The sequence below is a fragment of the Castor canadensis genome, chromosome 8, assembly GCF_047511655.1.
Source record: "Castor canadensis chromosome 8, mCasCan1.hap1v2, whole genome shotgun sequence".
Lineage (NCBI taxonomy): Eukaryota > Metazoa > Chordata > Mammalia > Rodentia > Castoridae > Castor > Castor canadensis.
In genome coordinates this window covers 86327569-86355081 of record NC_133393.1, presented here as the reverse complement: position 1 = coordinate 86355081, position 27513 = coordinate 86327569, and the positions used below count along the sequence as shown (strand labels likewise).

At 37.6% G+C, this 27513-nt stretch overlaps 1 protein-coding gene across 3 annotated transcripts in view; it reads right to left on the bottom strand.

Moving 5' to 3' along the window:
- Positions 1–255: 255 nt before the first annotated feature.
- The window catches only part of Spats2 (spermatogenesis associated serine rich 2), a 51234-nt gene continuing 23976 nt past the window's right edge, over positions 256–27513 (bottom strand). For all 3 annotated transcript variants that reach the window (XM_020169442.2, XM_074083318.1, XM_020169443.2), the window contains 8 exons: positions 26021–26282; positions 24838–25017; positions 21459–21594; positions 11680–11738; positions 6806–6915; positions 3902–4004; positions 2395–2609; positions 256–1350 (listed from right to left, as the gene is read on the bottom strand). In XM_020169442.2, the coding sequence (XP_020025031.2) occupies positions 1039–1350; positions 2395–2609; positions 3902–4004; positions 6806–6915; positions 11680–11738; positions 21459–21594; positions 24838–25017; positions 26021–26282 (1377 nt within the window). In that variant the 3' untranslated portion in view covers positions 256–1038. The remainder of the gene's footprint in view (positions 1351–2394; positions 2610–3901; positions 4005–6805; positions 6916–11679; positions 11739–21458; positions 21595–24837; positions 25018–26020; positions 26283–27513) is intronic.

Sequence of the window (27513 nt, the reverse complement as noted above, 5' to 3'; positions counted from 1 at the left end):
TCAGACACCCGCATTTAAGCACAGAACAAGCTGTCTGAGTGACCCCATGAGGCCCAAAGAGAAACAGATAATGAAGTCACTTGTGCTGTGAAACAAATGTGGGAACATTTACGCAGTTGCCTTTATTATCTATAAAGAATTACTGCAGCAATTTTTTGGTGGGTTACACCTCAGATTAACATTAATTATATTGCTATAAATTTGGTTCAAGATCAGAACAGGAGAAAGGAGAACAACAACAAAAATCTCCAAACATTGAAACAATGCAATACTTTATTAACTTTTTAAAAACTTTAATTAAATGTGACTTTCCCAAACACTTCCTTAGACTACTTTGCAGCCCTAAAGTATAGCCTAAGGTAACAAGAAACAAGGCTTTGGGCATTTTGAAGAAGCTGCAGGGAAAGCTATGATGCCAAGCAGGGGAATGAAACCCTGATTTAAAGGTCAAATCTCAGGCATATTCTGAGATAGAGGCAGATTCTCAAATTTTTCCTAATGGTTTCTCCTTTTTATCAATTAACATTTATTCTCCTTTTCTGGCTAATCCAGTACAGTATAAAATCCCCTCATTGCTGCTTCTGGTCAAACTGTCATTTGACAGTTTGGGGACCTGGCAAGTTTCTGCTTAGACTGAAAAGGTAACAAGACTAGCTCTGACCAACTTCCTTTAAGACAGCTTTGACAGTGGGGGCTTGCTGAGTAAGGCCTCTTTGGGCAGTTGGAAGACCAGATGCACTGGGAAGAATGCTGATAACCCTTGGGAAGCCTGGCAATAGCTGCCCCTGATTTCTGGTAAAAACGACCAATCAGAATCAGTCCGTATTATTGACAAATGTCAAGGAAAAAAAACAGTTTCCCTTCCAAAAATGATAAAGAGGAAATAAGGAGAGAAGAAACCAAAAATATTTAGAATGGCACAAAAAAGTGATATGCATAAACTTCTTTTTGTTATTAACTCTAAGTATATGTTTCCTAAAGTCCAGTTGTCAGGTTGAATTGTGTGGGATAGAAGAGAGAAGTCAACTGGAATTTCTCTCAAGAGTTCACAGCTTCAGGCTGAGAGGTCCTGGGTTTGCGCTGGGGAAGCCCCTTTTTGAGTGAGGGCTTGGGTAGGCTAGGTTCCATGCTGGCTCCAGCTCCATTGGTCCCTGTAGAGGGAGCGTGGCTCCAATCACTACTATTTCCTGGTGTCTGGGATGGAGTACTTTGATACCGGGAACCAGATGAATACCATGAGCCATTTTTGCAACGACCCACACTGTCTTGTCGTCCTTGGTTCATGGGGTTATTGGACTTTTGGCCTTGTGGCCGATAGCCTTGTCCTCCTCGTCTGTTCCCCGGCAATATCTAAGGATAAAGAATACAGTGTTCAAGGTTCTCTGGCATTATGTTTCCTATTTGTTCCAGTTTAGTTTATAGGCATATTCTGAAAGCATAGTCATGGTATCTCATGTTCGGAACTCAGAATTCTGTCAACCAACCCATCTAACCACTGTATCACAATTAATACATCTTCTATTAATCTTTCCTTGCTTTTCACTCCTAGGCTCTTCTCCACTGAAGAGAAGTTTACTTCTCTTTAGATACACAAAGGAAGAAAGTTACAATAGAAGAAAAAAAATTCTTTGGGTTGTTACAAGCTCTCAACTAAGTATGTATCTTATCACGTGTCTGATCTTTGCAAATCATAAGCCAGTTGTAAGGATAATAAACACTTGGTAAATAAAATAAGCACCACTGTGGTCTGCTTTGCTATGTATCATGAAGTATAGGTTAAAACATGCTGCTGTGACATTTAGCAAACCTTTCACATTACAATCCAGAAAGCTTATGGCTTATGAGATTTCTTTTTCTTTTCTTTCTTTTTTTGTCTTCTACTGCCAATGTTCAATCAGTTCTGAAGATATACCTTGGATTGCTCTGTGTTTCCCCTTCAAACCAAGGAAAAGAACCTATGGATTACTCTTGCACCATGGATTTGCTCTCCACCCCGACCAGGTTCACTTTCTCCTCCCAATATATTCACATTGTGCTTCTAGGGAGTTGCTGCTTTCAAATACATGCTGTCAAACCTGCCACTCGCAGTGCTTGTCTACCTCGCAATGGGTGCACCACTCCCAGTGTGACTAATTACCAGGCAAATACTACTTACAACATCAAAGATCACTGCCAACATAAGAAAGTCAGCAGTTCTTGGCAGCAGGAAGTCTAAACTGACTGGTGGTTTGGAATATTGTGTCAAATGCTTTCTCAGGAACTAACTGGGACTGGAGGGATGCAAAACAGGTGATGCAAATAGAGAGGAAAGCAATATATTGAGCTAGCAAGCACTTAAACACCAAAAACTAGCTGCCTTCCTCCCTCACATGCTCAATGTGAAAGCCAGGTTACCTCCCGATGAAGCTGGTAAGGCCGGCTGTTAGAGTTTGTTGTGGTTGCAGGAGTCTCTCCTGGAGCAGAGTTTCTCTTATTAGCACCTATAAGGCTGGGAGAAGAGGCACAGGAGGAAGAGGGAGCAGCAGAGGAGTCACTTTGGCCACTCAAAGATGCAGATATAATTGAGCTACACCGGGATCTGGTTGAATAGCTGTTCTTTGGATGGGACACTGAAACAGAAATATAAGGACTATGTGGTCATGATGGAAGTGCACAATGGATGTTTCCCCTATTTCTCCATTTCACAATGAGCAATTTAAGAACTATCTGAATAATCATAAAGAAAAACCTATAAAATGGATAACCAGAAGGAAAACCTCCCTTCTGTCCTCCTTCTCTACTGTTTCCAAATCCCCATTGCTTGGTAAAAATGCAAAAGAATTCTTAGAGATAGAATAGTTTAAAATTAAGTTATCCGCCCCACCCCCTCCTCCATCAACTAATGACTTCTTGGCATTTCCTACTACCTTAACTCCTGGCTATGGCTCCAGCAGCTGACTAAGCCTGGGAACAATAGTATGGGCCATATGTTTAGTTTCCCATGCAAGGAACATTCTAAAGTACAGACTTTGCAAAGAAAGAAAAAAGGTAAACAAATAAAATCTTTGCTACATTCTTTTAAAAAGATTTGAATGATGCAAGGTAAAAATAATCAAGATCAGTTAAATATGAATAGAACTAGTCTTTACAACAAACATGTATCTTGCCAAATTTCTTTCTGCAAAAATAACTCCAAATTCAAAATCCAACCTAATTGAAAAATATTTTCAATTCAAATGCTGTCAGATTTTAATGGTTTAAAACCACTCCCCAGATTTTTTTCTTGGCTTTAAGCCTGGGCCAATGATGAGTTAATAATCACTGCTTTATGGCCAACATTTCACTTTTTTGTGTGTAGTATTAAGAATCAAATTCAGATCCTCGCACATGCTGGGCAAGCACTCTATCACTAAGCATGTTCCTAAGGCCCAACATCTCATTTTATACTCAGAAAGAACAGAGGAGCTGAATTCAGGGTCTGACAGGTATGTCACTACAAACTCTTACTCAGGGGCCTCTTCTACCTTTAATGCCATTATTTGAGGACTTATTATATGCCAGGCAAGGCAGGTATTATTATCTCCATTTGAGGAGGAATGAAAAGAGGTAGGTTCCAAGAGATCAGTGTTGAGGCAAGGATTTAAGTTTGGCCTGACACCAGAGCCCCATGTTCTTTACATTATGTATCATATACCTCACCACTCAGCAGAAAAAAATGAAAACAGACTATCTCATGCTTAGGGAGCTGGTAAATACTCATCTTTTGATTTGATAAGTATCCCACAGTTACTTTTCATAAAACCAAGCAGACAAGAGGCACTAAGGAAGATTTAGTGAAGAAGCTAGCCAGCACATCATTCTCTTATTAGTAGGAGACGGTCTCCTCACCACTTATAACACCCAGAATCTCTCACCATCTCACCTTGTCCAAATGAATCAATGCTCTTCTTCAGAGTCTCTACATCACAGGTGAATCGGGCTACCCGTCCTAGATCCTCATCATATTTCCGTTCACTAACAAAGTGCTAGAGAAAGGGTAAGAAAAGCACAGATTAGATAAACATTATACATGAAACCTACAGCATACTATATGTAAGTGAAAAAAATTACTTTCAATTTTCTCCTTTTTTGCCACTTCCAAGTTTACTAAATGGCCAACATATTACCAATGCTGGGAGATTAAACAAATTGACTTTTTTTTCTCAGTGCCCAAAGGTAAGTTTGGGAGTTTTGTGAAATGTTATAAGACGGTCAAAGTCTAGTAGGTATAATCCAGAGAAACTGTAAGGAAGGAATAAAGAAAACAAATTTATAGTGGAGACCATCTTTCCATTATTGGCTAGTCTCCACATGATTCCATTTTACACAGAAGCAGAGGCAGCAAAAACGTTCATAAGCCATGATAATGATCCCATTTAGATGGATGGTTTAGTGTTCTTCAGTATGAGCCTCCTTAGGAAACCCATTTCATCTCTTTAGAAAGTAGGATTTCATAGTCTTTGAAATAGGAACAGTTTCTTGAGATGGAAAATCATTCATGTGAAGAGTCAACTTTGTGAACAAGAAGAGTTTATGCCACAAGTTATATAATCCTTTTCAGCAGACTGAGTTGAGAAGTAATCAACCCCTTGGGTCAAAAACTAACTACACTATAGAAATTGTGGGACTAGAAAAATGCCAGGAATAAAGTTTTTGGGGATATATTCAATAAACAATGTCTGAGGTAACCTGAAATACATTTTTTTTTTTTCAGGTGGAAAGGAGACGAAAAAGAAAAGGGCCTACAATTTGGAATAGCAGTTCTCTTAACTGCGGGTGGTCTCCTCCCACATCAAATGCATCACAATCTTTGAAATGCATCCAGAAACACTGATAGGGAAAGAAGAGAGAAAAATTACCTTTGGGCCCTGAAGTTCTAAAGTTTCTGATTACAGTATAGTTTAGGAAAGCACATGAACCTCTTATAACAGAACCTTCAGACATGTAATATCAGTCTGAGATTAACTCTGAAAAAAAAGATTCTAGGGTTTGTTGAGCCAAAGATATAACAGGAATGACAGAAATAATCTGGAAATAAGACATTTAAATTGCACAGCACTCAATTCAGTACATTTAAAACGTGGAGAGATCCTTAGTAAGCCTGCAGAAATATTTCTAGCAGCCTTTCAGCCACGTGGGAAGGGGAACAGATGAAGCCTATGAGAGCCAGAATTCTCATCTAATTCCAAAGGGGTTTCCGGTTTCTCCCAGATAGCTGAATGAGACTGACTGCATCAATGTAAGGAAGATATTCTATAAAATCTTGTAACATAGTTTTAGTTAAATGAGATCTAGTAATTTAAAATTTGCATTGTTTGACTATTTCACCCCAGTATGCTCTAAGAGAAAGGAGTGAGAAAACAATAGTACTCTATAGATTTGTGTGGAACACTGGGTCAGAATGATGACAAGGATCCCTGATATGTCCTAGACAATCTTCCACTTAATGTTTATATTTTATAAAGGCTGTTATTATAAGCCTCCGCAGCAAGTGTTCCTCCCAAATATGGCAATAAGTGCATGTGTTCAGAAAGAGTATAGGCTAGGGGCTCAGAGGTAGAAAAAGCTAACTCCCCTTGTTCACACGGCTCACTGTTTATAAACAATTACTTAGAACACATTGTCTGCAACTACCCACAAATATCCCAACCTCTCAGATTCACATGCTTAAGTCTTAGAAACACTGTTGTTTATGTAAAAATTTAAAAGGTATTGAACTAGATGTGGTATTGCATACTTGTAATCCCAACAGTTGGGAGGCTGATGAAGCTGAATTGCAGCCTGGGCTATACAGCAAAGTTGTCTCAAAAAAATAATCAAAAAAAAGGTATGACTGTTGAACCCCAGTAATCTTATATAAATAGATTGCAATATAAGCAACATCTCAAATTGTTGATTTTTCTCTATAAAACCAGAATTGACCAGGACTGGAGGTATGGCTCAAGTGCTACAGTGCCTTCCCAGCAAGTGTGAAGCCCTAAGTTCCAATCACAGTAACACAAAACCAGAATTGACCAACTATTGTTTACTGAAGACCTGTTCTAAGTACAGCACAGAAAAGTATGATAGTAAGGTAGCTGGAAAAGATGGGTAGGTCAAGGGCTGGTGGAGTGGCTTCAGTGGTAGAGCACCTGCCTGGCAAGTGTGAGACCCTGAGTTCAAGTCCCAGTACCTTCAAAAAAAAAAAAAAGATGGGTAGGTCAAGGGTGCTCAGAGGGAGTGAAGGAGTGCTTTGGACATATGAAATTGTGTGCACTGGCCCTCTAACAAGAGGATCAGGAAGTATCTGTGGAAAGGACCAGCTAGAGTACAGAGGACAAAGGGGGTCTGGTGTGAAATGAGGGCCCTGTGAAGGATTATAGTATTTACTTTGAAAGTGCAGGGAAGTTTGAAGTAGGTTACTCTAGTGTGAGGAATAGACAAGAAGTGGGGCAGTGGCAAAGTGGATGGAGAGAATCAGGTAAGAGTCTCTTACAGAAGTTCAAGCAGTGGATGATGGTAACCCAATCCTGATAGTGGTGATGGATATGAAAAGGACAGATCTCAGATTTAGTAGAAGGTCAAATGGTCAGGGTCTGATGATAGATTTAATGAGGAAATGAAGACATTTCCTAAGATTTCTTGTTTGTACAACTGGATAGATGACAGTATCATTTATAGAGAAAGGGAACCTGGAAGAAGGCTAGGTTTGGAAAGAGAAGAGCATGAATTGGTCATGAATTATGGAGATTTGCTACGTTAGCCTCTGTGGGAAAGAAGAAAGGCAGAAAGGAGAAAGGAGTTTTACCTTGATATCAGCTCTGAGTTCAACCAATTGCTCCTCTGACATTCGGACAGCCACATCAGTCATCTTCTTTAGAAGTTCTGCTTTCTTTTGCCGGCTGAGTAAAATTTCCACTGTAAAGGAAATGGGAGTATTACATTGCTGCTAAATAGTTAAAAGAAGAACTAGAAGTATAAGCCTCACAGTTTGTATTTGGACAGCCAAGGGCTTAGCTGCCCACCCATCCAAAAATGAAATTACTAAAGGTCCATTTCCCACCTCTGTGGACTCTGAAGGCACTTATAAGGTAAACACTTTTTATGAATCACAAAATTACTTGTCATTTCTCTTTTCCTCTTTCCAGTCAAAAAAAATTTATCAAGAAGCATATAAAGTGCTGGTGGAGTGGCTCAAGTGGTAAGAGCACCTGCCTAGCAAGCATGAGGCCCTGAGTTCAAACCCCAGTGCTGCCAAAAAAAAAAAAACCAGCATATAAATTAAGAAAAAAAATACATACACATGGTAAAAAAATCCATCCAGAATAAATGGGTATAAAATGAAAAGTAAGCCTCCCTCCTACTTCTGATTTTGTGGTTCCTTTCTCAGAGGGAAACACTTAACAATTTCTTATACATTCAAATACTGCGTGTGTGTATATATATATATATATATATATACACACAGGGAGCAAGACAGTCTATATACTGTGTGTGTATACATGACAATATTTAGTTACTGTAACAATAACGTATCTCCACACATCCTGTTTAAATATGTGTGTGTGTGTGTGTGTGTGTGTGTGTGTGTACTTGTATATATAATACACATCTCCCCTCCTCTCAAATGGAAACAATCCTTTTACGTTTTACTTTTTTTTTTTTTTTGGTGGTACTGGAGTTTGAACTCAGGGTCTTGGGTCTTGCACTTGATAGGCAGGTGCTCTACCACTTGAGCCTTGCCTCCAGTTCTTTTTGCTCTGATTATTCTGGCAATAAGAGTTTAGCTTCATGCCCAGGTTGGCCTGGACTACAATCTTCCTATATTAAGCTTCCTTCTGTAACTGGAATGGCAGGTGTGTGCCACCACATCCAGTTTTTTTCTGTTGTGATGGTGTCCTGCAAACTTTTCTACTCAGGCTGACCAGGAACTGCAATTGTCTTCATCTCAGCTTCCTGAGTAGCTTGGGATGACAGGTGCATGCCACTGTGTCCAGATATTGGTTGAGATGGGGTCTCATGAACTTTCCACCTGGGCTGATCTGCCACCTGATCCTCCCAATCTCAGTCTCCTAAGGAGCTAGTACAGATGTGAGTCACCAGTACCCAGCTTTACCTTAAGTATTTTTACTTATTTATCTTGAAATTCATTCCCTGGATCACCTTATTCAGTGATATACTAGGTGGATATAACACATTAATGTACCATCGTTCTCTAATGATGGATATTCAGGTTGTTACACTCTTTCAAAAAGCACCTTCTTGGACATGCTCCCCAACAGACAACTCATACATGGTTATGACAAATAACAGACAACAATAATAATTTTTTTAAATCTCCCATGATCAATGGGCAAAAGAAATCCTCCCAGGAAGCAGAACTAGAATCTGTCAGATAAACTACCCAAGGAACTTTACCACTAGGTTAGAAACTCTGCTACTCCTGCCCAGCAAGATTTCCATCATTGCTTTTCTAAGTGAGGATTTACTGTAATTATCCTCTTTTTTTAATCTATGAAATAACAGAGGAGGGGCATTTAACTTTTCTTTTAGTTTATGGGACCCCAGGATATAATATGCCATATCCAGACGTGATGAAGATCTGAAATTACTCAGAAGACCTGGCCTTTCAGCTGAATATATTAATTAGCTGATACTGTGGAGGTGCTATCATTGAAGAAGGGGGATATTAATTTTAGAAAACAAGAGAAACATAGGGTCGCTGACGGAGAGGACAGACTGTTAGTCTATTGAATATCCATTCTCTTTTTCTTCTTATCAAAAGCCCAATGGTAAGCTGGATGTAGTGGAGTATACCTGTAATCCCAGCACTTGTGTGGATGAGGCTTCATGAGCATTTGGGAGGCTAAGGATCATGAGTTTGAGGCCAGCCTAGGTTATTATATAACAAGTTCCAGTTCAGCCTGGGCTACATAGTGAGACCTTATTGTAAACAAACAAAAAAAAGAATGTTGTTGAGTACCAACAGTCTTAGTTAAAAACCTGTATTTCCTGGCTTTGCTACAGATGAGTTGGTCATGTACTACTGAGACAGTAGAACTCATGGGTGGGGATGTATAGGAAAGCTCTTTAAAGGAGTCTTACTTAGTTAGTTTATAACATTTTGCTCCTCTCAATTTAAGCCTTGAGTTACCTTTTGATCAGAAGCATGCTCTAAGGATGGCTAAGTAGAAGGATAGAGGAACCTGAGTCACTAATGTCATCTTGGATGCCTTGCCAGTCCTGGACTTTTTCACTTATGAGAGAAAAGTAAACTCACATTTATTTAGGCCACTCTATTGCATGTAGTCAAACTCAATCTCTAACTGAAAATACAGGATCCTATATATTACTGAGAAATTAGCCAAACTTGTGTTAGGAGAAAACACAGAATTTTTAAAGAGCCCTATCAGGTATTATAGAGCTGCAAGTTTACTTAGCCCAACTGCCACATACATGCTATGTGTACATACACGCATGGGTTGCCCACACCCATGTTAAGCTAATCAACTAAGGCACAACTTTCCCAATGGATTAGGAAGACACATACTAAAGCTGCTTCTTTTTTTTTCGGTGGTACTGGGGCTTGAACTCAGGGCCTTCACCTTGAGCCACTAAACTAGCCCTATTTTTTTTTTTTTTTTGTGAAGGGTTTTTTTGAAATAGGGTCTTGTGAACTATTTGCCCTGGCCGGCTTTGATCCTCCTGATCTTTGCCTCCTGAGTAGCTAGGATTACAGACGTGCGCTTCTGGCACCCAGCCATACTAAAACTTCTTAACACCAAGGCCCAATAGCTAGAAATGTTTTATTGTTCTATCTGCCCACATAAAACCTACTTCCCACTGGTATCAACTTCAATTCCTCTCAGCTCCAGCATTCTAGGGTTTTATGACAAAACTAAAGATCTCAAGACAGAGAAAACGTGTTGAGTAAAGATTTCTACACATGTCAGATAACAGAGGACCTAATTATATCACACTGGACTAGTCACATTTTTTGTGAAACAAAAAAATTAGGAAACCTACCTACCTCAAAGGGTTGATGTGAAGATCATATATGAGTATGTGTGAAAACTCTGAACTGTGAAGTGCTATGAATATATAAAGCATTTAATGAAACAATAATGTATAAAGAAAAAGCACCTTCTTGATAGTATTGGTAAAGAAGTTATTACATCGTGTCATTAAGGACCAGCATTTTCAGTGAGAAAGGAGATAAAAGACATAAAACTAATGAGAATATGGGTAAAATCATGTAGCTCTGAATTGGATAAGATTGACCATAAGTTTTAAATGGTTGAAGCTCAATGATGGGGGCTCACTGTATTAGTCTCCTCTATTTGAAATTTTCTATAAAACATGTATTTAAAAAAGTACTTTTTTCTCAAAAGTAAAGACTATGTTTTCTAACTAGTTTTAGTTTATCTAAACCTTTACCTTCAAAAAGAATATGTTGGTTCAAGAAAAGACTGTAACTCAAATTTAGAGAGTAGATGATATTCTGTTCGATGTATATGCAATGCCACTTCTGAGAAATAGCAGATTGTATGTCTACCTACATTCTCAACATTTACTTTAAAATGAACCAAAACTGAACTCAGCTCAGTATTTCCAAGGTGTTCACAGGCACAAATGATTTAATTCTAAGCCATTACCTCAACCTAGCCTATATTTCTATTCTTACCAGTTTGACGGTAGGTTAAAAGAAAACAATCTTCCTAATTATAAATCTTGCATTGAATGCATGAAGGTAAAACCTGCCACTGAAAAGTCCCAAATCAATGCCACCGTCCAAGTTGCAGATGGTAATTTTTCTTTTCATGTAGCTGTATATCTTAACAGAAATGACCAAAAAACCCAGACTATCTGGTTCTTCTGTAAAAGACCCCACAAATTACCCAAGTTAGGTTCTTTTTCTTCCTTTCAGGGAGTCCTAGTGATGATATCCTGAACTCTCAATTCACTAATGAGTGAATTACACACTGAGTAAAGGCTATTCTACAAACTGAGGAATTAAAGTTTCAAGACAGATAATGACAGGAACACATACACTCAATTGTAGACAGCCTAGTAAAATCCTCTCTGATTTATGCTAAAGTTTTTTTTTTTTTAATAGGAAAAAAAAAATCCTAGTAGAATTCTTTATTGACTAGAGGGAAAGATCAAATAAAACGAAATCCAGGCACCTAAAGTATACTTTACGTTCCTAAGGTTGATGCCTAGGTGGCAGGTACCATGATGCAATCCTATATAGTAAAGCTTGGTAGTATTTTTAAAATAGACTCTTGCAAAGTTATTTATTCCAGAAGAATTCCTATGTGAGTGCAGTGCAGCTGTTCAACGTTGACTAATTAAATGTGTAAACTCTTACTGTGGCATTCATATTGAGCTTCCCCCACTCCTTTTTTTTTTGGAACTGGGGATTAAACCCAGAGCCTTACCCTGGCTATGCAAGAGCTCTATCACTTTAGCCATGCTCCCAAGTCCTTTTGTTTTTCCTGGTTTTGAGATAGGGGTTCCTATCTTTGCCCAGGTTGGTCTCAGATCCTCTTGACTCTGCCTCCCAAGTAGCTGGGAAGAGGTGGAATTTTCCTGGCTCATATTGAGCTTCTATTATGAGTGCTGAGAGACAGAGACCTATTTATGTAGACAATAATTTTAATGAAAGATCAGTCATCTTACTGGCTTCAGCTTTCACTTTGTCCATTTCAGCAAGCAATGCTACTTCTCGATCCATTAAACTAGGAAAAGATGACAAAGGGAAAAAAAATTCAATCAGAAACTCAAACACAGAAATAGCACATTATTAATAGTGAAACTGGTAAATCTGTTCAATAAAAGCTTACTTCAAAGTAACACTTCAAAGACCACATGAAAATTCTGATGTCTTACTGTCAACAAAGAGTATTTTCAGGATTTCCAATAAAATAAATATATCCAATGTCCTTTTGTCTACATATTCTAATAGATCAGTTGCTGTAAGCCCAGGAGGTGAGAACCAGTAGATGGCAGTAGCAAGCTGTAAAACATTTTTTAATTGTTCTAAAGCAAGTCCTAGTGGAAATTACACATTTCTACATATGCACTCACATTTTTTATATTTTGGTCTATAAAATTTGACAGCCTTGCTTCTAATAAATTTTAACCAAGCAATATCCCTACTAGGGTATAGGAAAAGCTATCCATGATTAGGATTTATATATTTCCACAGCTGATTACAGTTGCACCAAGTTCACATTTTAGTCCTTAGGACACAGAACAGTCAAAGCTGATTTCTCATAAAACATTTAATAGTAATCTGGAAGGATAGAATTAAAAGTTTCTGGTAGGCTTTTTTTTTGGTGTGTGTGTGGGGGGGTGATGGGAATCAAACCCAGGGCCTTGCACATGCTGAGTAAGAGCTCTTATATTGAGCTATATCACAAGTCTCTGGTAGGCTTTCTACATTAAAAACAATTAAATGGGCAATTAGAACTTTCTCAAGTGCAAATTTAAGTGGTTTGTAGGTAAAGCTTTTCCATAACCTTGTAACAGAGCCCACAACCTCTGATATCTAAGGAAATAGCAGGTAACCCTAATATTCAACCTCTGGATACAAATTCTCTTCCCTATAAGTTTTATTTCCTTATTGGTTTCAGTGGTGAAATATTTCAACTCTTTTTTTGAGGGGCTGGGGAAGACTAGGGTTTGAGTCTAGAGCCTTGTGCTTGCTAGGCAGGTTCTCCACCACGTGAGTCACACCCCAATCCTTTTTTGCTTTACGTATTTTTCTGTATAGGGTCTCACATTTATGCCTGAGCTTCCCCTGTACCTGGAATGACAGGCATGTACCACTACAGCCAGCTTCTTTATTGGTTGAGATGGGATCTCACAAACTTTTTTTGTCCAGGCTGGCTTTAAACCACAGTCCTCCTGATCTTTACCTCTCAAGAAATAGTAAGAATTATAGGCATGAGCCACCAATTTATTTTCTTTAGATGTGGAGTTCATTCTTATTTCACTTGTTGTGTTAGGGATGGAACCCAGGGCCTTGCAAATGCTAGGTAAGTGTTCTACCACTAAGCTACATCTCCAGTTATGTGTATGTGTGTTAAGTTTTAGCAAGGATTTATTTTAGAACAGGATAAAGCAGGGAGAAATGGAAAAAGTTGGAGAAACAGTTCCTGCTTTTTACACAGGAAATGGGAGGCAAGACTCAAAAATGGTAGTTCTTATCTGTGCTCTTTATACTTTCTGAGCTGGGGAATACATGTGACCATGCTTTCTTTCAGTATCTAATCAGTAGGCATTAGTTTCTGGGTGACTAAGATGAATGCTGTTTATTATTTTAAAACATGGAGATATGCTCTAAGCCTACTCAACACACAGGAATAATAAGGGAGTTTTAGGACTTCCTGTGGCATTTTTTTCTACTAATCTGAGGAGCCCTGTAGCTTCTTAACAACTCAAAGGGGAAGGCAGATGAAGGTAGCCCCTGTTCTTGTATCTTAACATTTAAAAGGGAGTAGTGGAAGGGAGCTAACTGCTCAGTTTCTACTTCCTGGTTCTAATGTCTGGATCTGGCTCTTTTAATATTTATTAATTTTAATTTCCCTGTCTCCTAAGCCTCATTTCCCCCTAAATGACTTTGGTCCCTTTTAATCTTTAAAGGGGTGCAAGACGGTTGATGGTCCTTTTTCCATAGCTGCTTCTGTAGCTCTTGTGTTTTTGAGACTGGGTCTTGCTATGTAGCCCAGACTGGCCTCCAACTTATAATTCTCCTGCTTTAATCTCCCAAGTGCTGGTATTGCAGTCATTCATCACCATATGAAGCATGTGATTTTTCCTTTTCCTTCTTTTGTTGGTGGAACTGGATTTGAACTCAGGGTCTCCCACTTGCTAGGTAAGCACTCTATCACTTGGGCCGTGCCCCCAGCCCTTTTTGCTTTAGTTTGTTTTCCAGATAGGGTCTGTCACTTTTGCCCCAGTCAATTCTTGTTAACTTTTTGCCCAGTTGGCTTGGACCTCAATCCTCCTATCTCTACCTCCCGAATAGCTGGGATTATAGGCATGTACCACCATGACTGGCCCCAACTGTTCTTTTTAAATGGGACTATGACTATCATGTTAATAAACATTCCACTCTTAATCAGAAATAAGATTATACACATATATATACAGACCAATTCAATTTAGCTCAATATGTAGTGATGTTAGCACAAAGTAGTTAATACAGAGACTGCAGTATAAGGCATACAAATAAGGCAGGGTCATTTCGTCAAGGAGCAAAATTCTTCGTAGAGAAGTGCCAAAGAACACAAGTTTGATAATTGTAGCATGCTGTTAATAAACAGACTTGCAACTAAACAAATTTGGTTGGCATATTAATCCAAAAGCACCAGACTGCAGAGAAAATACAACTATTGTGGGGCAGCCATACTTTGCTAAGAAAGCATTTCCCAAACCTTGGCAATAGTTTGCTCCAAGAACTCTAGCAGCATTTGGAATACCTAAAAGGCAAAACAAAAGTACAACTGAGATAGGAGCTGCCAGGCCTACAGTTTGGTATTACCTCTCTTCTTTTGCCAAATTACCTAAAGATGAAGACACTGTGTCCACCAGACAACAAATTCTTTAACAAAGCTTGTAAAATATTTATTAAAATATACAGAGAATAAGTAAACTTTTTGCAGTTTACAATCTTTACTATGAAAAGGAGAATATCACATGACACTTTTAGCAAGGAAATTAAGTTCTACAATGACACAATCAGACTTTTGCTGACAATATGAGACAGCACATTGTGATGGCATTTTTTTTTCCCCTGTGAGAATGACTAGCAATCATTTAAAAATTTTGTTTCTTGCAGGTGCTGGTGGCTCACTCCTATAATCCTAACTACTTGGGAAGTTGACATGGGGAGATCGTGGTTTGAGGCCAGCCTGGGCAAATGGTTCTCGAGACCCCATATCCAAAATCACCAGAGCAAAACAGATGGAGGTGTGGCTCAAGTGGTAGAGTACCTGCTTTGCAAGTAGAAAGACCTGAGCTCAAACCACAATCCCACCAAAACAACAAAACCCCCAAAACTCTAAGTTTTTAAAATATAAATATGAATAGACATTAAAATTAATAGCTCTTATTAAAGCATCTCATTCGTGAATGGCTTTATGGTTGTAAAGAAGAATAACTTGTTCTCAGGTCATTCATGTTAAAGCAAAGCATTCAGGGATGACAAATCATCATGCCTGCAACTTCCAAATGGTTCTACCAACATACACACAACAAATATGTTGCTTACTCTTTTATCTTTCAGATCATCTGTATATATGAAAGTTTTCATAACAAAAAGTCTGGGAAACACATGCACCACAAAATAGAAGGTGAAAAGAGTTAAAGTCAGAAAGTAGGTCAGGAAAAAGGAAGAGACTTTTTTTTTTTTGACAATAACTTCCTGGAACTGAACTTTATAACAAAGAAACTTTGCTAACTTTGTTTTCCATCTGTTCTTGAACTAAACAATGGTCCTAGTATGTACGGTCCCAATATGTAATGATGGTCAAGAGAGTCAGAAGTACTTGTGGTCTGAGGTAATAGTTTTTAGATGCCATAAATGAAAGCAATGAGCCCTCCCAGAAAGTGATGAAAGGCTCATTTGGACTGTCAGGCTTTCTGTGGTCTGTTCACTTCAATACCTCAGGTTACTAAGCTTCTCTCAAGGCTTTCTTCAATGGGAATATGCTACAATGAGTGTCTGATAAACTGTGTGACACTGCTAATAAAATTTGCTCAATATTTCCCGGACTTTATTTAGAAAAACACAACTCAGGGTAGAGAATTTCCAAATCCTTCTTTAATCGTGAAAGATGGTTTAGGATGATTGTTCACTATTACTATGGAAAAAAAAGACTGGCAGTTGAATGGTCTATATTTCCTTTGTTCCATCTATACCAGGACTTCTTACCATCCTATAATTGTTCCACTTATTCTAAAGCTTTTGCATACAGTTGCTCAGAATAGTTATTACTACAGCACTATCATTCACATCTTAAGATATATTTAGTGTTTATCATTTGAAGCATGCCCTTTAATTGATATATTTACATGAAGCTATTGATTTTGATTCTAGCCTTGCTTTCAGTAATTCCTTGATACCCAAAAATTGTTAATTATTATCACTTGTTTATGGTTACTGTTTTAGGGAAACAGTATTAGAATGGAAACAGAACTCTGATAATTCAGCAATTATTTCATGGGGCAATACTCTAAACCACTCAATAATGTTCTTACAAAATATCTGTAATTTTATTTGCTCAAAACCTAAAACATATTTATTTTAATTCTATTAGTCAATCAAAGCAGAAATTCAAGCAAAGTCAATGCAAATTTTTTTTTTGAGGACTTTCTTCTTCCCATATAAAGCAATGAGAAAAAGAGAAATGCCAATAGGTTTTATTAGTAGAGAACTAATGATGTTTCATGTGTTTTTTAAGATTCTATACTCTCAGCCCTGACTGTGTTGGGAGTATAGTATACCTGGTCTGGGTGTTCAAATTTGAACAGTGAAAATTTTGATGGGTCTCTTTGTAAGGAGTCCTTTTACAAAGTATGTGGACAAGTGATTCATATTTCAATAGTCTGAAATAGTTATTAAGAAATAAGAATATGAGCCAGGCATAATGGTTCATGTTTGGGAGGCTCACAGCTCAAGGCCAGCCTAGGCAAATACTCTGTGAGACACCTCTCCCCACCATCTTAACCAATAGCTGGGTGTGGTGGTACGCATATGCCATCTCAAGCTACACAGGAGGCTGAGACTGGGAGGATCTCAGTCAGTCCAGACCAAAAAAAAAAAAAAAGAAAAGTTAGAATATGAATATGAGCTATTCTTTTTCAATGATCAAAAACACCTCAGTTCTAGATACTTCTCCCTCATTGCCCACTGGTCACAAGTTTCTCCACATTTGCACTGCAAGGGTTGTTCCTCCCACCAAAGGGGAAGTGAAAATTTTAAAATGGACCTAAATAGAAGGCATTTTTTGCTGTTTTTTCTTATCTGACCATAGGGGAAATTTTCATTCCAGTGAACTTATTTTATTTGGCAGACTAACTTTCTAATATGCCCTTTTATTCATTTTCTAGTGATCCTTTTAATAAATGTAGCTGTATTTTCTAGGGTACGCCAACCATGAGATATCTCCTCAGCTGCCTTGACTTTTTTCTCTCCCTTCTACTGTCCCTCCTCATTCCCCAAATGTCTTCTAATTTCATCAGGTTTTATTTCTCACAGTCCTTTTTAGAAAAAGGTAGTATCAGCAGCACTTCTGCCATTCTCACAGGGTGTTCAGAACTCAAATTTTTAATTTTTTTTTCAGTGCTGGGGTTTGAACTCAGGGCTTCATGCTTGAGTCACTCCGCCCGCCAGAACTCAAATTTTTTAGTCCATGACTTGAGTGTTTAAATCCGGTTGTAAGAATTTAGATCTGCCCCTCTTTTGTTCAAACCCCAGTGGAAGACCTCATCTCAATTAAAATAAATTTTAATTCTTTAGCTATCCAAAAATAACTACTACCATAGAAAGAATACTGAACACATTTAGTTATATTATCTGTTTATTTATCCTTATTTCTTTTCTACAAAGTAGGTTTTTTAAATTCTGTTGTACTAAAAAGGAATTTGAATGTTTGGTTAAGTAGTTGGCTAACATGACATCACAAGTTGTAGGCTTACTAAATTTTATTTTATTTATTTATTTTTTGGTGGTACTGGTATTGAACACAGGGTCTTGCACTTGCTAGGCAGGTGCTCTACCACTTGAGCCACTCCACCAGCCCTTTTTGTGTTATTTTTGAGATAGGGTCTTGATTTATGGTGGAGCTGGCCTGAACCACAATCTCCTACTTGTGTTTCCCTGCACAGCTGGATAACAGGCATGCATCACTGTGCCCAGCAATTGGTTGAGATGGAGTCTTGCAAATTTTTTGCCAGGGCTGGCCTCAAACTGCAATCTTCCTGATCTCTGCCTCCCAAGTAGCTAAGTGGCTTGAGCCACTGTGGCCAGTCAAGAATTTAATTTTAAATCAAAGAACATCAATAACTATGAAGGCAAGCTCACATTAGCATGTTCCTTTATTTTTATGTTTTTAAAGATATTTTTAGAGGGGCTTTGGCTCATAAAATATTTTTTAAGTTTTCAGCATGTCTATATAGCCTTTAAATGTATGGACTTAAATATCTGGTAAAACTACCGGTAGCTTGGTTGAATATAAGAAATTAGAAGCTTAAATAAAAGGAAGTAACTTTTTTGGGGTGGAACTGGGGTTTGAACTCAGTACATTACACCTGCAAAAGCAGGTGCTCTATGGCTTGATCCACATCTTCAGTCTGGAAGTAACTTTTTGAAGTATCTTGTTTGTTTTAGTGGCATTGAGGATTGAACTCTGGGCCTTGCCCTTGCTAGGCAGATACTCTACCACTTGAATCACACCTCTGGCTCGTTTTCTAAGTATCAGAAATGAATTAGCCATAAAAAATTTCAAAATCATAACCACAGACTTACATGACTTTATGCTTTATATGTCATATAATATCAAATTTCTTTCTTTTTGTGGTGCTGAGAATAGAACCCAGAGTACCACACATGCTAAGCAAGTACTCTACCAGTGAGCTACATCCCCAGCCTCTAATCTCAAATTTCTTGAGTCTTTTTCTTTTTATCCACCTCTCTTTTTAATAATACCTTTGACTTTAAGTTAAAACTTATTTAAAAGAGAAACTGAGTATGCACTTGGGGGGGGCAGTACTGGGGTTTAGTACCGGTTTAGACTCAGGGTCTATACCTTGAGCCACTCTACCAGCCCCTTTTCGTGATAGGTTTTTCCAAGATAGGGTCTTGCAAACTATTTGCTCAGGTTGGCTCTGAACCACAGTCCTCCTGCTCTCTGCCTCCTGAGTAACTAGGATTATAGGCGTGAGCCACCAGCACCCAGCTTTTTTTATTTTAAATACAACATGTTGTATGACAACCTTCCAAAGTAGTTTACATACTCCCACTTCACATCCTTCTCTGTATCCTGCTTCCTTAACAGTCTTAAACTTAAGTCAACTAACAGCTTCAACAATGTAAAGCAGACAAATTTTACTAATTAGCAAGGAAAGTAAACTTGTGTCTACTGATGATTAGTACCAATATTACCTAGGAACAGATTTTTAACTTTTGGGTATTGGAAAGCTTCTGATTGTACCTTGCTTCAGGTATGCATCAGCTTTTATTTGACATCAAAGAGAAAGGAGTAATCTACATAATTTCCATGCTGCCCTGTCAGGGGTAATGTAATCTTACTGCTGTAAATCTGTTAGAAGCGTCTGCTTTTCTTTGATACTACCAACACAAAAATGGCTTTCTAAGTGACATTAGCTTCAAACTCTGGTTTGGTGTCAAATGAAATTAGCTCACCTGTCAATTACGTCTTGAAGTAGCAATTATAAGGAACACTGAAATAGGGTAGCTTAAAAACCCAATCAGCCAGAGAGAAGGGCTTTGCACCAGCAGGAAAGGGCAGATAATCTCTTTCCTCAAGTTAAATTGACCTGGTTGTTAAGTCTGCTAATCAATACTAAATACACAGTTCCCAGGCAGGAAACCATTTCATTTGTCATTTACTGAAGTAGGTTCCTCTTGTCTAGGTTCCAGGTGAGCAGGAATGCACAAATATCTGTGTTTCCTGGTTCAGATTTGTTCTGGACAGAATCAGGTCCTGTGGCTAAGTAATGAGAAAGCTTAACAGCCATGGAGACCAGAAGCCTACCAAAGCAAAGTTGTGATGACCCACTCCAGGCTCTTTTATTTTCCAAATATACCAACAATTTCTGATATGACAAGAATCCAGTGCAAGGGACATGGTGCTTCCTCACAGAGGTTTAGAAAAAGAATACATTAGTTACCTAGTTAAGTTTTCAGAAGTTAGAGCTTAATATAAGGGAAATTTAGGAGAACTGGTTGGATTTAGTTAAATTCAGAGGTAGGGGAATATATCAGGCTGGGAAAGTGGCACTAACTAGGATGTGAAATAGGAAATGTGAATGTTAAGTTTTGAGACAATGAGTAAGCAGGTGCAAAAATGTGTGTTAAGAAAAATAGAAGGCATCACGTTAAGTTCCTAGCCATAAAATCTGAAAGGTGAAACTTGGGGTTCAGGACAAGGTATAGGTACATTACTAGATGAATTATCTGCCTTAAAAGGTACTTTTGGTTATGATAACTTAACTTTTTGGAGATGTCATCCTATTTCCTTTATGTTACTCCTTATTCAATTCCAGAGCCTCTCTTGTTTACTGTAGCACATAGTGAGTAGACTAAGTTTGTGAACAGAGAAATGATTGGGCAAGATCTAAGGAAGCAGTCAATAAACAAGCAACAAGAAAATGGAGGGATGGTTCAGGGAAGAGTGGGTGTCTGTATTCATAAACTTCCTGTCACATTTCAGATGTAGGGAGTTCTTACAAATAAACAGACTGCATAGTCCTAAATCCTTAAATCAGCCCAGCTGCTTGTCTTTTCTGTCATTTTGATTAATTTGGTTCTAAAGTCTTTTCTGTTTTCAAAAAATACCTTATAAAATGCAAATACTCCCAGAAAGGAGCTATGGTTTAAATACAGAACACCTCAATATCCAATAGCTAAAATAGCTTTGGTGTTCTAGAAAACATTAGCATATATTTCTCCCTAAACAAGGATTCTATAAACAAATACATCTGAGAAACAGAATAGTATAGCTTCCTCTTGGAATTCACAGTGCACATTAGCATTCAAAAGGCACTTTTTTTAAAAAGTTTTTTCAAATCTCTTCACCAAACATCATTTGGTGCATATTAATATATTTTAAGAAATGAATATTTTATAGAACACAACTTGAGAAACACAAATTTTAAAGCCAATCAAAGCCAAATGTGGTGAGGTATACCTGTAATCCCAGGAAGGGAACCTGAGTTCAAGGACAGCATGGGCTACACAGTGAGTTCCAGGCCAGCCTGGACTACATAGCAATACCTTGTCTCAAATAAAACAAAAGGCAAATCAATGATTAATTATAAGGCACAGAAGAAATTGCTGGGGTGAGGTGCATTAAGAATGAAAGGATCTTTTCTACTTAATAATTTTGTTCAATCATCATGTTATTTGTTACATTCTTGGTTTAAAAGACAGACCCTAAAATAAGAGTATGTGATCTATGTAACTGTCTTTTTCCAAAAAATATTAACCTCAGGCCCATTCCTAGAGTACTGTGAGTTCTCTGTACTGCTCATTCCCACAAAGACCAAACAAAATAAAACAAAGCAGAAAGTTAAATATACCATAGGATTTTTAAGTCTCTCTCTTCTACGTAAAGTAGTTAGGGGTTGGGAATTAAAGAACCTGGTGAATGGCTGACCATCTTTATAAATGATCATTTTTGTGCTAATCATATATCAACGTAACTTACCAGCTCTGCAATTCAGCAAAGGCTTGTTTCATTTTCTTAATGGAAGCATCCATCTCTTCTTTAACTACAACTCGATATCGTGCAAGAGACACCGTACAGCGCTGGAGGTCTTTTACTGACTTTTCAATATTGGAACCTTAGAGGAAAAAACCCAAAGATTGTTTAAAAAAAAGGAACATGTAACTTAAAAGTTGGATCTGAACACCTAAAACAAATGTAATTTGGACTAAGAATGTTTCCTAAATTACCACTTTCTCCAACACAAAAAAGGAATAATAATTTTTCAGGCTTATTTTTGAAAAACAAAACAAAAACAAAAACAAGTATCCTAGTCAAGATGAAGTAACAAAAACTGAATTCATTCTCCCCTCTAAAGTAATTAACACACATACAGACAAAAGGTATGTTTTCAGGTTGTATTTTCCCCCTGCAAAAGCAGAAATGGATGAAGTGAGGCCTATGATTGCCCCCACTTACTCACTTGAGAGTTTCTAGGTTACAATGCAGATAGAAAAAATCTTACATTGAGTCTGGCAATGTAAGATTCTGGCAGTCTCCCAGAATTGAGGGGACAATTATGAATTGAGAACTTAGAAGGTAAGGTGGCTAGAATTCTCAGGGTAGATTACTAAAGAAATCTACACAAAGATTAGAGTGCTACACGGAGCTCTCCACAAGACTTTTGAGTATTAATCTAGTACCAGGACAGGAAAGAGAGATACTGTAAAGGAGCAGGCAGACAATCCCCAGAGATCACCTAGGTCTACTGTGTTCACACTAGCCAGTGTGGAAAAACCTCAGAAAATATGGGCACCAGGTGAGAACTTAGTGAAGTAGCGAAGCAAAGTTAGTTGTAGACTGGGCTAGAGGTGTGGCTCAAGCGGTAGGGCACCTGCCTAGCAAACTCAGAAGCTCTGAGTTCAAACCCCCACCTTGAAAAAAGCTATAAACCAAAGATTCCTCTACTACCGCCTAACAATGCTTTTTTAAAAGCAAACCTCAAACTGTTTTCACAAAACCCAAGTCCCAGAACAAATCACAAGAATGTTTAAAGAAATTAAAATATCTAGTAATCAACAAAGCAAAATTTATAATTTCTGACATGGACATCCAATAAAAAATTATCAGGCATACACAGAAGCAAAAAAAAAAAAAAAAAAAACCAAAACAACAAAAACCATAAAAATATGACCTATAATGAAAAGTCAATCAATAGAAACAGTAATAGAAATGGCACAGATAACAGAATCAAGTAGAAAAGGACATCAAATAGCTACTATAATCAGATACCATATACTTAAGAAGGTAGAGGAATGCAGAAACATATTAAGCAGAGATACAGAAGACATTTTAAAACTCCTCAATTGAACTTTTAGAGATGAAACAATGTCTGTGATGAAAACAACTGGATGGAATTAACAGCAGATGAGAGACTGTTAAAAAAGATAAATGAATTTAAAGATAACAATTTTAGAAACTTCAAAAACAGAATAAAACTATTTAAGTATAAAATTTTCAAAACTCCTTAAATGACAGGACTTAATAGAGTAATTCCCCATGTAGACATAACAAAATTAAAAAGTACTTTTTCTATAGTACATTCTGAAACATTACATGTGGGGAAGTCAGCTTTGTAGAAAAGATGAAATAATTTAACTACCTAACATTTTAAGTACTTTCCAAGAGTTCTATTAACTTTTCTGTTCACTAATGCCAGTTATATATACATCTGATTGTTGGAATCATGGATGCAAGAAGTTTATAGTTGTGCCAAGACATACATTTTCACTTTTTTTTTTTTTTTTTTGGTGATGTTGGGGAGCCAACCCATAGCTTTGTACATGGTAGGCAGGCACTCTAACAGTGAGTTACATCCTCTGCCCTTTTTTTTGTTGTTGTTTTGAGACATGGCCAGGGTCTTACTAAGTACCCCAGGTTTGAAAATGCATCCTCCTGCCTTGGCCTCCCCCAGTGCTGGGATTACAGTTGTGTATCACCAGCTCACATTTTCAATTTTTTTTTTTCCTAGGTGGGACTGGAGTTTGAATTTGGGGCTTTGCTCTCTAAAACTTGAGCCACACCTCTGGTCCATTTTGCTCTGGTTATTCTGGAGAAGGAGTCTTGCTAACTATTTGCTCAGGCTGACCTTGAGCTTCAGTCCTCCTGATCTCAACCTCCCAAAATAGCTATAATTACAGGCATGAGCCACTGTGCCCAGTTACATTTTCAACTTCTTTATTAATTAATTTTTTAGAGTCAGTCTTGCTGTGTTGCCTAGGCTGACCCCAAACTTCTGGGCTTCAAGCAATCTTCCTGCCTCAGCCTCTTGAGTAGCTGGGACTAAGGCTCCTGCCACCATGCCAAACCTATTGATTTATTTTATTTTTTGGTACTGGGGCTTGAACTCAGGGCCTTCACCTTGGGCTACTCTGCCAGCCCTTTTCGTGATGGATATTTTCAAGATAGGGTCTCGCAAACTATTTGGCCAGGCTGGCTTTGAACCACAAGCCTCCTGATCTCTGCCTCCTGAGTAGCTAGGATTACAGGTATGAGCTACTGGTATCCAGTCCAACTCAATTTATTAATTTAAATTCTTTCTCATTCCAATTTGATTTCTTTTTGAACCTACCTAAAAGCTTTTACACCTTGTGCTTACACAACTTCTTTTATTTTTGCTTGACTAGATATTCTCAGACTTGCTGTTCTTCATCAAGCTGAGGGATACCACAAAGATGAATAAGGGAGCTGCACTAATTAAAATGTATTCCCTCTGAATAAATGGCTCTAGGTTACAAATGTCCTTTACATTTCTATGTTTCATTTGTTCACTGGAGTGAAATACCATGCACAGATATATGAAACTTAGAGGGGCTGTAATCTGTTTGGTTAATTATTGATTATTTAAATGATTAGTGCTAAATACTTGAGAAAATGATTTTGTTAAAAGTTTGTCAGATTTCAGTAGGAACATGAAGTTGTAAAAAAACAGTGAAAATATTTCTTTGAAATGTCACATCAGATGGAAGAGCTTGTTACTTGTTGAGTCAGTCAGGAGATAAAAATGAAGGAAACTGCACAAAAACATTGGAAAAAAGTGAAGAAAGGAAACAGGTTAATGTATGCTAAGTCATTCTGGCAATAGACTTTGCTTAATTCACATAAAAGGGTCCCTGGCATTGTAACAAGACTGTACAGCATTTGAACTACTCTCAAGATTCCCAACTGTATACATGGAGATAAGAAAGAAGGGTTGGGTAAAATAGGAAAAGGATTATCCAATGTCCTGCTGAAACCTTATTTAGGGGAAAGAAGAGGTAATTTGCCCTCACTAGCAAAAACAGATCTTTTCTTCTGACCACCAAGTGGGCTTTTGATTTACCTAGTCTTTTACTGGTAGAGGAAGGTGGAATATCCTCCACCCCCAGATTTGAAAACTGAGATCCTGTGGTGTGTCTTGAGAGAGATCTAGCAGCATTCCTGGATTGTTGAGCATTCTGAATAGAGCGCATAGTCAAAGACTTGGGTACAGATTCTGGGACACCATTCTCCAGCGTGGATCCTATCCAAGAAAGAAGACAGTATTTCAAGAGCACAATGAAGGGGTAAATCATCAAACAGTCTTAAATACACAAAGAAAACAGATAAAAATGTTTTAGACAAAACCATGCAAATTAAAAAGTTTGTTGGCTTCCATAAGTTACACTGAAGAAAGTTTTACATTGTCTCTGGGAAAAAAAGAACTGAAGCTTTAGGGAGTAGAGAAATGATACAGTTAGGAAATGAGAGAAAAGCTAGCCCAGAAATGTAAAACTTTTTTCTCTAAGTCATTTTTTTTTTGTATGCGTGAATTAACCAGTAAATGAATATCTAAAAATCACAGTATAATTTTTACACTGGCATTACATTTATAAAGCATATAAAGGCAGGGGAAACTGGATGAACAAATAAGTAATTTAAAAAAAAAGAGAGATTCCTGGGCTGGTGGAGTGGCTCAAAGTGGTAGAGTACCTGCTAGCAAGAACAAGACCCTGAGCTCATTCCCTTGCACCACTCCCTCAAAAAAAAAAAAAAAAAGATTTCCAGTATGTTCCCAGCCTTCAACAAAATGGTTAACAAAAAAATGAATAAGCTATGTGAATTTACAATTATCACTAATTGTAACTCTTTGCTAAAAAACAAATATAGTATTGCAAAATAAACAGTCTAGTTCTTGTGAAAACCATGATCATAGTCAATATTATATCTCTTACTGTGTTAGGTCTTAAACATCAACATCATTACTGCATAATTTTCTACAATTATTTAAAAAGTATCTCAAAGTCACTTTTTGCTATCTCTAAATAATAAGCTACTCCTCTGCTATTTATTAAGTTAGATTTTCACAAGATTGATTTAGACAAAATATGAGAGAAGAGAAAAAGAACTATATTTTTCTAGGCTTTGATAATTATAAAATGAACTCTACACAAAATGTAATTAAAATTAAAAAGTAAAACACCATTTAGATTAACGTGGAGGCCACTGTATATTTCAACTTTCCAAAAACCAGTTAATGAACTCACCTGTTCTGTCCAATCTATCTGGCATGGCAGACTCAGGATCTTCTAATTCTCTGGCATCTATTGAAAGTATCTCCAAACCTTCACTGAGTGAGTCCACAGACTCGGCATCGTTGATGGCACCGTTAACATGGTAACCATTAACGCCACCTTTCTCTGAGGGAGGTGCAGACTGCTCCTCTTGAGTGGAAACTGATTTACTAGAGTCTGGGATACAGTTACTTGCTTCTGCTGCAGGTTTTGGTTTGCTTTTCTTCTTTTTGTTCTAAGGTTATTGAAGATTTGAAAAATGAAAAGAAAAAGCAGATCCCTTTAAAACAACCCAAAGAGTTAACTAGCTCCAGCTACCAAAACAATTGGTAACAAATGTTACCAGTTTCACATACATTCTCTCAGAAATAGAACATATTTTTGTATATGTTAAGCCATTGTCTAAAATAAAATTTTACATGGTAAAATTAAAAAAAATTTTAATTACCTTTTTTTGTTAGTACTTGGTTTTGAACTCAAAAGTCTTAGCAAGTATTCAACCACTTGCACCATGCCTCTAACCCAAACACATAAATATAAAACATTTTTTCATGCTGGGCACCCAGTGGCTCATGCCTGTAATCCTAGCTACTCAGGAGGCAGACATCAGAAGGATCATGGTTCGAAGCCAATCCCGGGCAAACAGTTCACGAGACCCTATCTTGAAAAAATCTATCACAAGAAAGGACTGGTCGAGTGGTGCAAGCTGTAGGCCCTGAGTTCAAACCCCAGTACCGCAAAAAAAGAAAGAAACTAGTAAGTCTTTTTTCCCCCAAATTATCCCTTCCATTTTTATTGATTTTCAAGATTTTGCACAGAAAACTGTCTGGGGACTAGAATAGCAGTACTTGCATAACACTGAATAAACAAGTCTTTATCTCTTGTTTTGTCAACCTGTAGTTCCACTGGCAATACTTAAATTTTATTCCTAAGACTAGATTGATAAGACTGAATCAATTTTTACCCAATGTGCTCTGGTGGCTCTCTCCAGTAGTACAACTGAACTCAAGATACAATTTTCTCTTCCTCAAAGCTTTATCTTAATATCCTTATCTTAAATTTCTCCCATGTGAACTGGCTAAGTTTTCATATCATTGTCCCATGTAATAACTACCCTAGTAATTACTCACAGTCATGTCCTATTGGACTAATTCCAACAGTTAACTGAACTAGATTTGGGCACTGGGGAATATCAATCTGAAGCTATCTTTCTCCAGATTTTAAGGAACTGGCATGTGCCCAATACTATACTTTTTTTTTTAATCTATGAGCACATCTTATATCACTAATAATTTATAATTCTAGGCCAATAAATCAAGACATTGGTGTTTTCTATAACATAGCTATCTATGTTGGGCAAAATCAGTGGGAAAAAAAGTTAAATATGCTAAGCTACAGGCAAGGAGAGCTTCAGGAGAATATGTAGTAATATAAGGTACCTCTTGGAAAAAATTCTCAAGGGTCAC